This window comes from Ictalurus punctatus, chromosome 4, assembly GCF_001660625.3.
Source record: "Ictalurus punctatus breed USDA103 chromosome 4, Coco_2.0, whole genome shotgun sequence".
Taxonomy (NCBI): domain Eukaryota; kingdom Metazoa; phylum Chordata; class Actinopteri; order Siluriformes; family Ictaluridae; genus Ictalurus; species Ictalurus punctatus.
The window spans coordinates 14,094,887-14,113,519 of NC_071284.1; the positions used below are offsets into that span (position 1 = coordinate 14,094,887).

The following is an 18,633-nucleotide window of genomic DNA, read 5'->3' on the forward strand; positions in this document are numbered from 1 at the left end:
AATCATGCAGTGGCCAAATTAACTGAAATCACATTAACCCCCCATGAATGAGTAGGAGTACAGGTGTTCTCCTTACAAAAAAACTCTACAGGAATCCTGCAGGAATATTATGCATATAGCCTACTGTGGATTTCAGCTCAATTTCCTGTAGAAATACCTGCAGGATTTAATGAAGAAGAAAAAATATTCAGGAATTATATCCTTCAGGAATTATGTTGTGCAGGTTCATTTAAAACACACACTACCTGCAGGACTATTGTGCAGGATAGATCTGAAATTCTACAGGACATGGGTGTGTTTGTATGCTGCAGGGTATATACAGCAGAAATACACAACAAAAGGAAAGTATTTTCACAAATGAATTATTTTATTTCTTGAAATTATGCCACACAATGACTGATGCAATCTGTAAAGTTTCTAAGCTGGACTACAATTCACACCCTAAAACACAGACACAAAAAAAGGTAAGATTTATATATATATATATATATATATATATATATATATATATATATATATATATATATATATATATATATATATATAGTAAAATTAGTCGTGTTTGTCATAACTCACTGAATCATTTATCATCATTCATCATCTCAACTAATTCATTTCTACCATTTAAAAACATTCACCCCCCTGGTATGTTTTAATCCTTACATAAAGCATTATATATTCAATGAACATAAGTTACAAATACTAGTCCTCACCCCTTCCTGAAAAGCAACGTCGTCGCTTACTGATGACGTAAATTGAGGAAGCGGCAATAACGTTTGGTTTGGTTTAATTTGGTTTAGTTTGGTTTAGTTTAGTTTCAAACCTCCGCGCTACATCTCTAAAATGAGTCGGATATATGACAACACAGCGTTACAAAATAAACCGGTTCATAACGAGAAATTGTCTTCTTCGTGGGAGCCATCTGTCTATCAGAGGTACGTTCTAATTTTGCAGAACAAGTTTAGTAGAGGAAGCAGACTAAATGTTAAAGCTTGTTCTGCACAAAATAATGCGAGTTTAAATTTGACTGATAATCCGTTTCAGTGGCCGTGGAGTGATTTTAGAGGGGACATTTGTTGATGTGTCTCGCCATGCACTTACCGACATCTACAATAAAAAGGTAAGCTAGGAGCGGTCCATGAACGTGTGACGTCACATCTTGCACAATTGTACAATTTAATAAATAATAATAATAATAATAATAATGATAATAATAATGATAATGATAATAAAACAAAGTACGCTTATTTAACTTTCTACATTTACAAAGAGTTTGTGTAAAAAAAAAAAAAAAACAACTTTTTAATTAGTGACCATTTTGTTGAATTTACAATTTATAGTATGGACATAAGTTTAATCATCGCTGACAGGGGCAGAGGACGTTACAAAGCCCTCTTAACCACAGCCAAAGCTGAGAAAGAATTTTATGCATCCTTTTTGTATGTGTAAGATTTGTCTTTTTATGAAGAAGAAAACTGTCTTTTTATGCCAGATTTACAATGTCTACAAAAACTTTGAAGTTGTTTTATTATTGCCATTAGTTTGAGCTCAAACAGTGCTTGATTGCCTTGTAGGTGCGCTATAACGTCCTGTACGTCAAGCCAAGTCAAATCCACTGCAGAAAATATGATTCCAAGGGCAATGAGATCGAGCCCAACTTCAGTGAATCCAGAAAAGTCAACACAGGTTATCTTATGTCATCCTACAGTAAGTACTTATAATGCAGAAGTTCATTATGGTGAAATCCCAGTATCTGTCTAATTGCCTAAACTTTGTATTTAATAGATAATAGATTATGTGCTACTAACTGATTCAGACAGCACAACAGTAAGCTACTGTGTACAATTTTAAAAAAATTGAGTGGATAAAACTGCTAGCACAGTCTCACCTAGGAATAAACTGATGAACAGGTAATGCAATACCAGGAAACCTTTTAATACATCCGACATGCGCTTGACACTATTCGGTCATCAATTTATTTATTTTTTATAACTGAAGTTTCAACAAACCCCAGTTGTCTGGTTTCCTCTCACTCCCCAAAAACATGCAGGTAGGTGGATTAATTATGCTAACTTGTCAATTGGTATGAATAAGCGTGTGAATGTGTAAATGCATGCTGCCAGGCAATGGACGCGTGTCCTATCCTGAGTGAATTCTCCTGCCTTTCACTGTGTTACTGGAATTGGCTCCAGATCCACCACCACAATGACCAGGAGAAGGCGCTTACTGAAGCTGCATGAATGAATGCAGCATACTCATTATACGCGGTGCATACAGCCATGTGGCTACAAGTAAACCATTTCAGTTAATGTTCACATCAAGCATCAAAAATGTGATTTCAATTACTTTGACCTTGGCATGGTTGATAGTGCCAGACAGTGGATGTTAATTATCACCATTCAGTGTAAACTCTAGAGACTGTTGTGCCTGAACATAACATGGAATCAGCAGTTTCTGAAATACTTAACCCAGCCCATCTGGCACCAACAGCCATGCCAAGTACAAAGCCACTGAGATCACATATTTTCGCATTCTGATGTTTTGATGTGGACATTAATTGAGGCTCATGATTTTATGCATTGCGCTTCTGCCACCCGATTTGCTGATTGGATAATTGCATGAATGTGCAGGTGTACAGATGTTCCTATTAAAGTAGCTGGTGAATATATGGCTTTTTCTTTGCAGTCATTATGGTTCTAAAATTTCAGTTGGCCTTCCCTTTAAAGAATATCATATACTCTCACGTCCAGATTAATTATAGACAGATAACGGAGTGTAAAATAATTCTTCCATCTGTAAGTTATGTAAAAGAGATTCCAACATTCCATCATAGTTTTTTTCTCAAAGGAAATCCCATTAGTTCCAGATGTGTACTGCAGAACATGTGGTGGCTTGTTTCCACATTGCATTTATGGCACTTATCCCTTTCACACCAACAATATTGTGTTAATTCTCATGATACCCATGAACATTTAAACACTTGACATTGTGTATGGTTATACATTAATTACACAGAATTGGAGGCAAAAGGTGAATCAGATCGTCTTACTGAGGAACAGCTGAAGGGCTTAGTGAACAAAAAGGAACTGCTTAGTATCACACAGAAGCATTGTCCCAACCAAGCCTTTGCATTCTGGATCTTGGAGGCTGAACTGGAGAAGACAGAGCTGGAGATAGGTCAAGATATCCGCTTAAAGACTAAAGGAGATGGTCCCTTTATCTGTGAGTGTTACCTTGGCAATTCCTTGCAGTAGCGATGTTGCTGAAACTGACAGGATATTAAGCTCTCAATGCATTATTTCTATTTCTGTGTTTTAAGTCTCTTTTGCCAAGTTAGATGCTGGCACTGTGACAAAGTGCAATTTTGCAGGAGATGGGGCAGCTGGGGAATCATGGACAGACAAAATAATGGCAAACAAAGGAGATGCGGCAAGTGAAGCGAAGCCAGCTGCACTGGGTGACAGGGCTGAGGAGAATGAGTGGGTAAGATAGCGACCACTCAAACAGTATTTTTCCTGATGATACCATGCGTAGTTGGGCAGGTATCAGGCTGTGTTTTTAACAGTGGTCCTGTAGAACAGCTAAAGAAAAGATCACTGTCTTTTCTGATGTGTTTTACTAGCAAAAACACAAATGGGTGCATTAGGTTGTTTATAATGTGGTCTACTAGAATTTCTATTTTTCATAAGTAATTTTTATCTTAAAAAGGATGATAAAATTGGATTTTGTTGTGTTGTCATGCTAAATGAAATATTTGGTTCTATAATGTTCATCGTTAGTTTTGATTGCAGATGTACAGTCCCCTTCAAAACTGTTGGAACTGCAAAGCCAATTCGTTTGCTTGTATTATACACCAAAGACATTTGGGTTTGAGATCAAAAGATGGATATGGGATGAGAGTTTATCTTTTATTTCCTGGTATTTACAGTTAGATCTGTTAAACAACATAAAACACAGAACCTTTTGTGTCAGACCACACAAATTTTAGGCAAGCAAAAGGCATAGGAACAAATAAGTCTTGAAGTAAATAACACTTAATATTTGGTTACATATCCCTTGCTTGCAATAACTGCATCAAAGCTGTGACTCATTGACATCACCAAATTGTTGGTTTCTTCTTTGATGCTGTGTGTTGCTCCAGGATTTTACCACAGCCTCTTTCTGCTGTTTGTTTTGGGGGTCTCTTCCTACAGTCTCTTCTTCAGGAGGTGAAATGCATGCTGAATTTGGTTGAGGTCTGGTGATTGACTTGGTCAGTCTAAAACCTTCCACTTTTTCCTTTGTTGAAGTCCTTTGTTGAGTTGGCAGTGTGTTCCTCCTGATTAATTTGGATGCATTTCTCTGTAAATTGGCAGACAAACTGTTCCTGTAAACTTCTGAATTCATTCTGCTGCTACCATCATGAGTTACATCATCAATAAAGATTAGTCTGCCCGTTCCAGAAGCAGCCATGCAAGCCCAAGCCATGACATTACCACCACCATGCTTGACTGATGAGCTTATGTTTTAGATCATGAGCAGATCCTTTCTTAGTCCACACTTTGGCCTTTCAATCACTTTAGTAGAGGTTAATCTTGGTTCCAGAATTTTTGTGGCTCATCTCTGTATTTCACTGCGAATTCCAATCTGGCTTTCTGATTTTTACTTGCTCATGAGAGGTTTGCATCTTGTGGTATGGCCTCTATATTTCTGCTCTCAATGTCTTCTTCGAATGGTGGATTGTAATACCTTCACCCCTGCCCTATGAAGGTTTTTTAGTGATGTCACTGACTGTCGTTTTTGGGTCTTTCTTCACAGCTCTCACACTGTCATCAGCTGTTTTTGTTTTCCTTGGCTGACCTATTCGGTGTCTGTTGATCAGTACACCAGTGGACCTTTCTTTTTCAGGACATTCCAAATTGTTATATTGGCTATGCACAATGCTTGTACAATTCCTTTGACTGATTTTTTTATTTCTCTTTTCTCAGCTTCAGAATGACTTGCTTTTCTCCCAAAAACTCTGATCTTCATGTTGGCTTATCCTTTTTTATCAACAAATGCAGTCTTCATATGTGAAACTGAATGCTAAAACCAAGAGTAGATGCTCAGAGTTATTTATTGTTTAAACAACCAATCTAACAGGATACACGTGGGTAACAAGAAACACCTTTCAGTCACGTGTTCAAATATTTTTGCTCACCTAAAATTTGGTGGTCTGATACAAAATGTGCTACGTTGTATGTCGTTTAACACATCTACATATAAATACCGGGAAATAAAAGCTGAAATTCTAAACTGTCTTCTCATATTCATCTTTTGATCTTAAACCCAAATGTCTTCAGTCTACAGTAAAAAAAATAAATAAAATGAATTGGCCAATTTCTGAGGGGACTGTATGTGCTGATTTTAACTTACTGTAAACTTGTCTAATATAAATAAGGCAATGCATTTTTTTCCAACTCATCAAATTTTGTAATCTCACACTGAGCTGTATCTTTATTTCAGGATGACTGACCATGACACAGAATACCTGCAGTAAAATTGTGGCAAGCATTTTACTTTATACACCCAAATATACTTTATACTGTAAACTCTGATTTGTTGGTATAAACATTTTTTATGTACAGTAGTAATAAATGACATTTTATTAATAATAGATGTTTGTGTCTGTGCAGGGTTTTGTATTTGGATTAAGTAAAATAGTATGATTTTATTAATTATATCAATGTACAGTGTATCAATGTATACATTGCAAATAGCAGATTATATTTAACTGCACAAATGATTTAAATGCAGTCTTAATGCAGTTTTAGTTATTCTAGTGGTTTTCTTTAGTACTCTACAATTTTTAACGAACTACACATTATCAGCCACATTCTACCAGTCCTTCACTGGAATGTGATCACCAGATGTTCTTTGGGCTATGGAGCATTCTTGGCATGTTTGTTTGTGTCGCTGAAGCATATTTGGTGCAGAAGCATTGCTGGGATTTTGCTGGCAAATTATCTGGTTAGTAAGTGGCCATTTTCTTTCATAAACAAGGAGAGGACACCTGACACAATTGATACCACTGTCAGTAATTTTAGACCAATAAAGGGCGCCTATACGGTAGGTGAACCTGATGCAGTGCAGTGATAAGTGCAGGTACAAGGCAACTAAGTGACATACAAAAAGGTCAAATGAATATTAATCAAATGGAAAAGTGAGGTTTAAGAGAAAAAAAAAAATCAATGTTTTATATTTTAATTTCATTCAGAAATGAACAGAGAATGATTTTAGGTAAGAGTATATACATTTATAGTAGTTTCTATACTTACAAAATATACTATTGAGTAAATGAATATATTTACTTAAAATACTTAATATGCCTGAGTAAGTAGCATACTTAGATGTTACTTCATCTGTGTAAACAGTTTTTTTTATTTGTAGTTCTACACATGATTGAATCAATAAATTAATTTAGATTCCTTAGAACACATTGGTTAATGGTGAGCACATATGTTAATTTATATTTCATTTTGTGTTAATTAAGCAACAACTGGCACCAATAATATATGGATAACTAAAATTGCACAGACCTATGCAATTTTCTGGTTATTTTCAAAGCAATATGATGATATTCAGCTCATCTTCTGATAAAATATTTTAAAAAATATTTAAAATGATGAATTACATAATTCTTATTTTTCATCAGATTACAGTCTTTATGGGGGGGGGGGGGGGGTGTTTTCTCTTCCTATTCAACGTAATGTGATTTCCTTATGAAACAGGCTTGTGAAAAAAAAAAAAACATTGTGAAACACAGGATGTTGTCTCTATAACCACACCATTACTCTACATCTGTTTCTCATTGCTCTGGCTCTACTATGCATGCAGAGTTTTGCAGACCTGTGAATGCTCAGTAGACCTGTGCCTGTTCTATGAACCAGTTCAATACAGTTTGTTTATTCTCTTTCACCCATTTAATGTTTGCTTCAGTCCTCTCAATTGCTTGATCGAGAGCTCGTGTTGTTGGCCCGAGACCATCTTCATCAAATTCACTTCGGAACTGCTTCAGCTAGACCAAGACAATTAGAGATGTGTGGGTGAATCCATGCATTCTGAGGTGGAACCATAAAATATAATGTATCATTAAGAGTTTAAGAAATCTAATGTTTTTCAATATATCACCTGTTGGAGCTCAAAGTCTGTGGAGAACCTCTCAGTCACATCGTCAATCAAGCTTCCGACAGATATTATCCCACCTCCGTACCTGTTTGAGGAAATGTGTATTAGCCAGGTGGATAATTGTATTGCCTAGTAACCAAGGGGACAATCTTTAAAAATGCTGAGCGTTCACTAACTGCTGAACTTAACCTTCGATCCCTGAATAGCTTGTAATCTTCGGTAGCACTGTATAACTCATGATTTCACAGTATGCGTCAGGAAGAGGAAATTACAAATGGCAAACCCCTACAAGCTTGGACTTCATCCTCAAAGTAGGGTTTCAATTTGTTTTAGCCATTACAGTGGTGCTTGAAACTTTGTGAACCCTTTAGAATTTTCTATATATCTGCATATATATGAATGTAAACATCATCAGATTTTCACACAAATCCTAAAATTAGACAGAGAATCCAATTAAACAAATGAGACAAAAATATTATACTTGGTTATTTATTTATTAAAGAAAATTCTAAAGGATTTACAAACTTTCCAACACCACTGTACAAGTTCATATTTTAAAAAACAAACGCCAAACTCACAGTTGACTTATGTAGGTCCATTGGGCCCGAATGAAATCCCAGGCAAGAGCTTGTCCAGCTACATTCTTGGCAATGTAGTTTATGGTAGACACGACATCCATCTTCCTTATCTTGTTAGGGTCTAGAGTGTACTCAAGGTATCTGGGTGGGGATGAATGACATTATAGGTGTTGGATAAGTGTGGCCACAAAGGCTGGAGCCTGATGTTACAAAATGCTTACCTGTTTAAGAGCCAGATTATTTTGGTACAGGAGAGTGCATATCTCAGTACGTCTTGTTCTGTGGCAATTGTGGCTTCTTTGTACTGTTTCCATGCAAAATCCCAGTCATCCTCATTTCCAACTGCTATGGCATTGCAGTAAATGGTGGACTTTAAGTTAGGTGGAATCCTTAACAAGAAAGTTAACTGGTAAGAATAGTTGGTAAAATCGATATATATATATATATATAATATTCTCAAACTTATTAAAAATATATTTGGATTAATCCTATATTAATTTATTAGCTTATTGTCTCATATATTATTATATTCGCTGATTACATTTAATGTGAGTCCAGAATATTTTAGGCCTAAACACAGGTGTTAATATACTGCAGTACATGTAAAATACATTTACCGATTTGTCCCATTTTCCCCATTTTTCCACTCATTGAAAAGCTTTGTTGCCATGTCTGTGCACTCAGTAAGACCATTGCTGCATGCCACTGAAATGGCATTTATTTGATTATACCTGCAGAGAGATCAAAATAATATTACACAATGCTTTTACCATGTTAAAGGAACTTGAACAAATCAAATAGATACATACTGGTCAGAAAGGATATCTGGAACAGTTGCATTATCAGTGTACTCTTGGAAGTACTTGTAAAGTGGGCCAACTTGCTTTCGTAGGTATTTCTGTAAACAGAGCATGGAATAAAAGATCAATCCTTAGTCTCTTCTAATCAACTGTGCACTCTCACTCTGCCCATAGATTCCTGCGTACATTATACTCACCTGCATGGGGCCGTAGACCTCCGAGCGATCAAACATGAGAATAAAGTAACCCAAATTGTTCAGAGCTGACTCCCATGGAATATACTCTGTTTCATTTATCAGATACTTGGTTGTGCTCAATGCCAGTGAGACATTTATGTATTTGGCCCTTCACAAAACAAGGTAACATGAACATATATGAAAATGAAATGTATTACGAGAGAATATTGCAGGTTTTTTGTGCATTAGGATATATGATTGCTAAAGATAAATATAAAATGTGCTAAAACAATACCATTTTATCAATGTACAGCAATATACATTTATAATCAGAAGAAAATATGAAATGTGTTTACCTAGCAAGATTAAATGCATCGTCAATTAACTGGCCTCGGTTGATAAGTGGGATACCCTAGGAAGAAGCACGTTCACACTGTCAAGAGGGAGTGAAATTACAGTTCTCTGCTGGTTGTGAGAACAACAGTTATAAGTTAAACAATACCTTTTGCAGTAAAGTTGATAATAAACATACTCACTTGATGATCACTCTCCAGTTGATCGATAAGTCTGTTCCAGTTCTGGTCATCATAGTTCACTCTATAATAACCGCTAGAGTTTATATTGACCAGTAGCCATCCATCATCAGTGACTTCAAAAATAGGCTTTCTCACTGTAGAGTCAACATGTTTGTGGGCATTAGTACTATGTCAGTATTAGTACTATACTAGAACCTTTCTATATTTTTTTCCTTTCCCAAACACAGCTTGAATATTTCACTGGCTGTTTTGGTTGCTGAGGAGTGAGTGAGTGAGTTTGTGTGTGTGAGTAATTTACCAGGCCCCTTTTCTTTTAGTGAAGCTTTCTGCTGGGTGAAATCAGATTTCATATAGATAATTGGAACCTGCCATTCAAGCCTATGGGGAAAAAAGAAACTTCATAAAGGAGTTATGCCTCAAATTCAGCATAGCAAGGGCGTTTCTATTTTTTACATAAACAAAACAAAAAATCATTTCCAAAATAAATAAATAAATAAAACCCTTCGCACTGGCTTGCAGCAATGGAAGGTTACCATGGTTCTACAACTGAGTGGACCGCAAGGGTGGTTTCCTTTGAAACTAGTGGAGTATAGTAGATACCTTACTTCATTGAGTATGACAGCCACTCATACTACCCAGAAGTATTCCCATAGCCTGTGAGCCACACTTCATATCACTATTGGCTATAATTGCTTGATGAAGATGCTCCAGTCCTAAACAGTGTTTATCATCCTACTCCAAAAGGGCCTGGCAGAACAGGCAGCTTACCATTCTGCCCAGAAATATACAGTAAGTGTTTGGAATTAAATTGACACATTTAACAAATAACAAGTTATAATGTTATAGATTTATTAAGGGTATAAGATTAGTTACTCAAACAATATGCCAAGTGTCTGAACAGCTTTAAATTTTATGGCAAAAATAGTAATAATACAAAATCTATTTACTGACCTAAGCAACACGTCAATACACTCTCATTTGATGGTGAAGATTTTAGAGTAACAAGATTAGATTTATTTACCAAAAAAACCCAAAAGATTAAAGTGCTATACTACTAAGCAGGTATACAGCACTAATTCTGCAAAAAGTACCCAGGTGGACCATAACGAAAGGTAGTAAAATAAATTTCACTTTGAAATTCTTGCTCTATTGGTTAAAACAAATGTAAATAAATTGGCAATTTCAGCCCCCAGTATAGTTTAAAGATCTGCACTTCAGACTTATTTCATTAGTAAATTTGCTCCCAATGTACAATTCACTGCACTCTGGGATGCAGCCATATTGTTGTGTTGTCTAAATTCTTTGTGGAAAAAGTATTCCCTGCATATTTTACTGCAATACCCACAATGCCCTGCAGATGCATTGCAAAAGCAATGTGCACTCTTTCTATGCTAAATTACCACAAAACAGAGAAATTTCTTGTGGAGTTGTTCACTCTTTATTCACATAGGTTTCCATCCCACTGTCCAAAAGCATGCAGACAGGTATCTTAGCTATGCTAAATTGCCCCCAGGTTTGAATATGTGCACTGTTATTCCATCTGAGGTGAATTCTTCACAGTTTTACCTGGATTTGATCCACTGTGATCCTGACCATGATAGTAGTTACTGAAGATGAATGAATGAATGAATGATTGAATGAATTAATACTTCTGTTAGTTAATTTATAATATTCAAATAGTTTATATAATGGCAGGTCTTGGACAAATTGTTTCCTGGAGCATCACAATTACAGATTATCTGAATTCAGTCGTGTTTCCCTCTTTGGTACCCTATATAGTGCACTATATAGTACAGTCAACACATCAGTGAGGGAGTGATTTCAGACACATTGTTAGTGTATCCTTTCAGATCTAACTGATGTAAAAATGTCTTGTCTATCCTGGAACTCACCCAGTGTCCTCTGCTCGCTTTAAAAGGAAGTGCTCCTGAGCAATCTCTCCAGTGGTTGTATTTATGTGGATGACTGGATAGCCCACTTGCTCGGTCCATGTTGTCATCATGCTCTCTATGTCCTCATGTGTAGCCTGATAAGGACAATACATTGCATTATTAAGTGATGAGTAGGCATGTTAATATGGTATATACACTATATGGCCAAAGGTTTGTGGACACCTGACCATCATACCTATACATGGGTCAAAACTGTTGCCACAAAATTGTCTAGAATGTATTTTTATGCTGTAAAAATAAGATTTCCCTTCACTGGAACTAAGGGTTCCAAACATGTTGGAGCATGGCAATGCCCCTGTGCACATAGTAAGGTCCATGAAGACATGCTTTTCCAAGGTAGTAGTGGAAGAACTTGAATGCCCTGCAGAAAGCCCTGACCTTAACCCCACTGAACACCTTTGTGATGAAATGGAATGGCGACTTTGCCCCAGGCCTTCTCGCCCAACATCAGTGTCTGTTCTTACAAATGCGCTTATGGCTAAATGGGCAAATTCCCACAGCCACGTTCCAAAATTTAGTGGAAAGCCATCCCAGATCACTAGAGGCTATTATGACAGCAAAGGGGGACTAAATCTGGAACGGGATGTTAAAAAAACCACATATAGGTCTGATGGTCAGGTATCCACAAACTTTTGGCCACTTAGTGTATGTTAGTATACGCACATTTCAGGGACATTTATCAGTTCATCCTTTATTACTATTGAGTATTTGCTATTTTACATATGTAAGTAGCAGTAAGTAATTTACCTCGTCCATACACTTCCACAGGTCTGCAGTGTCAGCAGTCTTGTACTTGTACTTTTCAAGGTAGTTCTAAAATGATTTGTAACACATGTAATAAATCATTGTGAATGATTTGCATTTGTAATACAGTATCAAAATTTAGTTTATATGCTCAGTCAGGCATTAGAATAAGTAAAAATCTTTAAAAACTACAGAAAGAATATATAATAGCATAAAGTGTGCTAGGCTTACTATCACCATACATCACTCACCCTAAGTCCTTCAAAAAACTTTTCCTCCCCCATGTAAGTTGATAACATTCTTAGCACAGCTGCACCCTATTGAGAGGGCAGAGAATCTTGTTCATCAAGTCACACATAAATAATTTCTGATAATTATATACATGAGCCTTTAAATTTAAGGGCAGTGAAGAGACTTCAACCAGCCTTATTGTAGGTGATACTGTCAAAGAGTCCTAAGATGTCAGACGTTGTCTCAACTTCAGACTCTTTCAAGCTGAGAGGGTGTGAAGCGTTCAGTGAATCCAGCTCCATAACTGGCTGGATTTCTTTTAGCACAAACATATCTCTCTGGAAATAACAGTACATACACAGATGTAAACTTCTAGATGTGTGTGCGGTAGCTAAAGTTAACAAAAGGTTTGGTTGAATCATCGTGAAATCACCTAATAAGGAATTGATTGCAGTGAATTAAAATGTCAATGTGCAACAATTCTTTGAGATGTTTGAAACATACTATATTCCATGTAGGCTCGATGTCATTCACTCCCAGGTATGAGAGGTATGTTGCGAATCCCTCACTCAGCCACAGGTTATTCCACCAGTTCATTGTGACAAGGTTTCCAAACCACTGTATTTCCAGCAAAGATGATGATGAATTAGCAATTCCAATTAAAAACTCAAAAGTGTGTATGCATTTAATGTCATAAAATTGTGTCACTGGCTGTACACAGAGTGTCTCATGCAGCCTTTTTTTAAAACTATTTTTTAAATAAATAGTGAATAATTGTACCTGATGTGCCAGCTCATGAGCTATCACAATGGCAACCCATTCTTTATCGGAGGAAGAGGACACACCTTCCTTATACAGTAGAGCTGATTCTCGGTACATTGTTAAACCCCAGTTTTCCATAGCACCTGCACTGAAGTCAGGCAGGGCCATCTGATCTGTGAATATAAGTACATATGGTGTGTTACCGATTACTGTAATGGCACTTCCATTTTTACTCTTCTTAACCCATGCGTTTAATCTCACCTAGTTTCTTTAATGGATATTTCAGGTTAAATTTCTTTTCATAGAAGCTCAGAATCTTCCCAGTGATATTCATTGCATAGGTGGCATGCCCAGCAGCCACAGCCTCAGGTCTGGCCCAGATCTTCCAAAACACAGAAAACAGACTAGAAATGGATGTCTAACATAGATCTGTATTTTGCCTGAAATTCCAAATTCAATCTAAATCCAACTGTTATTACCAGAATGTAAATGTCAGTATGTACAGCAGAATGTACAAACAAAATCAACAATTTTTGTGCAGTTTTGCACTCAATTTATCATGGTTTTCCCCAGTAATTCTTGACTTTAACCTAAATGAACAAATGCTGTAATTATAATAAAAAAAATAAAAGGAATACTATAAAACAGCAACACACCGATATTTCCTTGTCATCGTGTTTATCACTTTCACTCAAAAATGTATTTACTGTGAAAGCCAAGAGATATGTTGACATGATTGGTGTTGGGGCAAATGTAGTAGCAACCCATTTATCTCCATCCACATATCGTTCATTGTCTGTTGAATACAAAATACACTGTTGAATACAAAATTTTACACTGATGCCATTTATGTGCTTTATGTTAAACTTGTATTAACTTTTGTAATCTGTGTTTTAATGCAAACTACATCAAGGCAGGTAATGTAATTAAGAATTCAATTAACGAACAAATTATCAAAATAAGACTGATCATTTAAACTATGATGTCATCCTGTATTAACTGCCAACACAAACTTCTTTCGATTCTTATCACAAAGCCAGTTCTGTGTCTTACCAGACCTCGCATTGGAAAGGGCTTTGGTCTTAGCTCTGTGGATAATAGTAATATTAAATACTGCTTTCATAGCTGGTTCATCAAAGCAGGGGAATACTTTTCTAGCCTCTGTGGCTTGCATCTGGCTTGCAACGAGAAATCTGTTGGGAAAGGAATTTATACACTCAAATGAAGGAATTTTCACATAGTTCTATGTACAAAAACATAGACAGGACAGCCAAAAAGAATAGTTCCATGTCATATAGGTTATAGGTACAATCATGTGCTATGCTCTGCTTGAAGCATTACAGCTGAGATAACTTCCTTGGAGATAGGTGAAGAAGAAAGCAATATGACTGAGTAGGAACAGGGTTGGGGGCTCCTTCTACAATAAACACAGTAACATAAATACTGCTGTGGCCAAGAAATGGCTTTGGGTAATCTGATATTTGGAAGGGAATGTGTGAGTTTCTGTGTTCTGTTCCCTCTTTGCACACGCACATGCACACGCTCTCGCGCACACACACGCACACACGCACACACAACTGAATAATTTCAGCATCATGAGTAACATATTACAAAGAAATGCCAGAAGCCAAAATGTATCCACATAGTAATGTGGAGCTTAAATAATAATAATAATAAAAAAAAACATTTATTTCTGGTTAACATTTATGGGTTTCTCAACTCTAGTCCTAGGGACTCACAGCAATACACAGCTTCAGGGTTTCCTTGCTGCCGACATATATGATCAAACCATTACCTAATTATTAAGCCATTTATGAGCTGGGTCAGGTGTGGTGAAGTACGGAATACTTAAAACTATGTAGAGCAGTGTGTCCACATAGTACTGGACTGAGAAACCTCTAATTTAGGCAATAAGACTACAGACACTTTTCATATACAGGCAATTTAAATATTACAAAATGCTTACCTTTTCTCTTCTTCCCCATCACTTATCTCTGTGTACTGGCTTGTATAAAGGCCAGTCAAATCATCAAGGAGTTCCCCTTTGAACTTAGTGAAAAGATCATAATAGTCCCCATTTCCTACTAACCGTTTCTTTAACAGAATCTCAAAGAAATGAGAGTCGTTGTGCAAAGTGTATCTCTCTACTCCTATGATTTCCTTTGTGTTAGAATGGGTCACTATAACTTTGTCTATAGATAGATCCAGGGCATGAAGAAAGATAGTCCATGTGTCTTTCACACATTTAAACCTGACTGTTGAGTTCCCTTCAAAAATATAAACTTGCTCGGTTGCATTGGGCAGTTCCACATAGAGATATGGTTGAAGGTTGACTTCGTAGCTCTCTGGAATCAAATTGTCAGGAAGTCGCAGGGTTGGTGGGAGTCCTGTTGGAATCGGTGTAGTAGGAACGGGTCTTGGTGGACGCACTGGTGGGTTTTTTTCTATCTGCATCTGATACAAGGTGATCATAACAATGATGCCACCAAGCGCAGAAAGTGTCAGAACCCCTGTGGCAATAGCCAGGGATTTAGAGATGTACACTCCTTTAGCCATGTCTGTCCCATGTGAGAAACTCCAACAAGTGAATCCAAGCTAAATGAGGAACCCACAGTCTTTAATTAGACTATGAACCTTTCCATAAATTGAGGAAATGTACACAACTGACGGCATAACGGCACCACCTTCATTCAGATTACACATTAACTAGCATAGAAAATCAAATAAACAAGTACTTTGCATCTGACTGTCAAGATTTTTTCTCCACCTCTGCCCACCTCAGACCAGTCCAGGACAAGGAGGAAGAAGGAAGTTTTGCTCTGCAAACATAATCAAAGTACTAAAACATACTGACATTAAAAAAGAGCTGTATGGTTTTGTGTCTCCTTCTTTGAGTACAAGTACTAACCTATTAAACAAATGACGTTTCCACGGGTTGCCATTCGATTCCATCCTGTTCCCCTCTAGATTAATTTCAAGTCTAAATTATGAGCCATTCCACTGTTTCAGATCTCACTGGCAGCAAAGCTACGTATTCTTTGTAAGTTTTACTAACACTGGTCTTCCACCACTGCCGACGTAATACACATGCACAAGTCAAATTGGTAGCATGTGTTTCTGTGAAAAGAGTACAAGGGGAGGAGATCGTAGCTCTTTTTCCCCTCCCTGGATTACACATTCTTAACTGCATAAGAGAAAAGCAAAGAAAAAAGTAGAAAAACAAGCTGTGGCACCTATAAATTAAACACATGCTGTCGTATGTATTTGTGTAATAAGTAATTGCCATTAAAATGAACTCGATGTGGCACTCAATACTATATATAAAAAAAAATAATAAATGATTTTTTAAAAATAGAAAATATGTTAACAATATGAAGGTCACATCGCCCAAAATCTCTAGGGACATAATGTTGTTAAAACAAAGACCTATGAGTTGTGCTAGAACCATTACGTGAAACAATTTATGCCTTTATGGTTCATGAACAAAGTTTAACTTGGCATTGTACTTGGTTCAGTGACAAAATGTTTCCTGGTCCATTCTTGTAATAACTTTTTTTAAATTCTAGAAAATGGGTAAATGCAAAATGAGACTTCAAATGTCTCCTTATTATGTATGTGAGTGAAAACCTATCAAGTTAAAAATAAAAAAAACATCTAATTAGAAGATCTAATTAATTCTAATTTCTGTCCAGAAACATGTCATGTAAATAAAAATCTGAGGAAAATACTGAGCAGCCATTTCTCTAAAACTATTTTTCAAGAACGACAATATGATTACATTTACCAGTTAGGATAACAGTATGGATAGAATGTTTCATTTAACTTTCTCAAAATATACAGGATTCTAGCTGCTCAACAATCCTGGGTTTTCTTTGTTGTATTTTTCATATCATGATGCACCAAATGTTTTCAATTGGTGAATGGTCTGGACTGCAGGCAGGCCAGTTCAGCACCTGGACTCTTCTACTACGAAGCCATGCTGTTGTAATTGATGCAGTATGTGGTTTAGCATAGTCTTGCTGAAATATGCAAGGCCTTCCCTGAAAAAGACATTGTCTGGATGGAAGCATATGTTGATATAAAACCTGTATATACCTTTCAGCATTGATGGTGCCTTTCCAGATGTGCAAGCTGCCCGTTCTATAGGCTCTAATGCACCCCCATACCATCGGAAACACAGGCTTTTGAACTGAGCACTGATAACAAGCCAGATGGTCCCTCTCCTCTTTACTCCTCTTTAGTTTAGAGGACGCAGCATCCATGGTTTCCAAAAAGAATTTCAAATTTCGATTCGTCTGATCGCAGAATAGTTTTTCACTTTGCCTCGGTCCATTTTAAATGAGCTTTGGCCCAGAGAAGACAGCAGTGTTTTTGGATCATGTTCACATATGGCTTCTTCTTTGCTTGATAGAGCTTTAATCAGCATTAGTGGATGGCATGGCAAACTGTGTTTACAGACAATGAGTTCTGGAGGTGTTTCTGAGCCCATGCAGTGGTTTCCATAACAGAATCATGCCTGTTTTTAATGCAGTGCCGTCTGAGGGCCCAAAGATCACAGGCATGCAATATTGATTTTCACCCTTGTCTCTTGCGCACAGAGATTTCTCCAGATTCTCTGAATCTTTTGATGATATTATGTACTGTAGATGATGAGATATTCATGGCTTCACAATTTTACATTGAGGAACATTATTATGAAATTGTTCCACAAATTGTAGATGCAGTTTTTCACGGATTGGTGAACCTCTGCCCATCTTTACTTCTGAAAGACTCTGCCTCTCTAAGATACTCTTTTCATACCCAATCATGTTACTGACCTGTTGCCAATTAACCTCTAGCTGTTTCTTTTTAGTAACACTTACTTTTCCAGCCTTTTGTTGCCCCTGTTCCAACTTTTTGTATACATGTAATTCAAAATTACCTTTTTTTTCTTCTTAAAATCATACATTTTCTCAGTTTAAAGATTTGACATGTTTTCTATGTTCTATTGTGAAAAACATATAGGTTTATGAGATTTGCAAATCATTGCATTCTGTTTTTTTTAGGTTACACAGCATCCCAACTTTTTTGTAATTGGGGTTGTTACAATCACCTGGCCGTTCACATGGTGTTAAAGAAAACATATTTCATCAGATCAGGCCACCTTCTTCCATTGCTCTATGGCAGGGGTTCCCAAACTTTTCCAGGGCAAGGCACCCCAAATGGCATTAGCATTTGACCGAGGCTCCCCTTTTGCAAGATGTCTTTAAAACACATTAAAAATTCACACTGAATATACGCCCCCCCCCCCCCCCCCCCCCCCGCTTTTTATTAATAATTACATCTTACATCTTTACATTACATTAGGAATTGATTGTGTGTGTGTGTGTGTGTGTGGTTATCTGAAAAAAAAAATCATGTATTTATTTATTTTTCACACCAAATTGTTGAGGCCCCCCGGGCGCCCCACTTTGAAAAACACTGCTCTATGGTCCAGATCTGATGCTCACATGCCCATTATAGGCACTTTTGGCAGTGGAGAGGGGTCAGCATGGGCACTCTGACTGGTCTACAGCTATGCAGCCCAATATGCAGCAAGCTGCAATGCACTGTGTGTTCTGACACCTTTCTATAATAGCCAGCATTAACTTTTTCAGAAATTTGTGCCACAGTAGCTCTTCTGTGGGATTGGAACAGACGGGCTAGCCTTTGCTCCCCACGAGTATCAA

The 18,633-nt window shown here is 37.0% G+C and overlaps 2 protein-coding genes across 4 annotated transcripts; one reads left to right on the forward strand and one right to left on the reverse strand.

Moving 5' to 3' along the window:
- Positions 1–763: 763 nt before the first annotated feature.
- On the forward strand, positions 764–5,635 carry arpin (actin related protein 2/3 complex inhibitor; the record flags this gene model as incomplete). The annotated part of the gene is given in 6 exon segments (NM_001201215.1): positions 764–935; positions 1,045–1,120; positions 1,575–1,707; positions 3,016–3,222; positions 3,320–3,483; positions 5,485–5,635. Coding segments are annotated over 6 exon segments (681 nt in total). The 3' UTR covers positions 5,494–5,635.
- Positions 5,636–6,187: 552 nt separating this feature from the next.
- anpeplb (alanyl (membrane) aminopeptidase-like b) lies at positions 6,188–16,031 on the reverse strand. 3 transcript variants are annotated; one of them, XM_017465913.3, is made up of 22 exons: positions 15,834–16,031; positions 15,661–15,744; positions 14,892–15,520; positions 13,979–14,118; positions 13,582–13,721; positions 13,187–13,307; positions 12,944–13,098; positions 12,668–12,781; positions 12,358–12,501; positions 12,184–12,249; positions 11,936–12,001; positions 11,129–11,262; positions 9,535–9,614; positions 9,237–9,370; positions 9,057–9,112; positions 8,722–8,869; positions 8,534–8,622; positions 8,342–8,455; positions 7,946–8,113; positions 7,725–7,865; positions 7,150–7,231; positions 6,188–7,036 (listed from the first exon to the last, which is right to left on the reverse strand). In XM_017465913.3, the coding sequence occupies exons 3-22, from the start codon at positions 15,479–15,481 to the stop codon at positions 6,878–6,880; spliced, it is 2,841 nt and encodes a 946-aa protein (XP_017321402.1). In that variant the 5' UTR covers positions 15,482–15,520; positions 15,661–15,744; positions 15,834–16,031; the 3' UTR covers positions 6,188–6,877. The 3 variants fall into 3 exon arrangements, with proteins under 3 accessions (XP_017321402.1, XP_017321404.1, XP_017321403.1); XM_017465915.3 differs by having other exon boundaries at positions 15,661–15,764; XM_017465914.3 differs by having other exon boundaries at positions 14,892–15,744.
- Between the last annotated feature and the right edge of the window lie 2,602 nt (positions 16,032–18,633).

Excerpts from the sequence above, each read along its gene's own strand:
- anpeplb (XM_017465913.3), bottom strand. The coding sequence starts at position 15,481 with ATGGCTAAAGGAGTGTACATCTCTAAATCCCTGGCTATTGCCACAGGG. Across the intron at positions 9,371-9,534 it reads ACTAAAAGAAAAGGGGCCTG|TGAGAAAGCCTATTTTTGAA; the intron begins GTAAATTACTCA and ends TTGACTCTACAG. Across the intron at positions 8,870-9,056 it reads GATGCATTTAATCTTGCTAG|GGCCAAATACATAAATGTCT; the intron begins GTAAACACATTT and ends TGTTTTGTGAAG.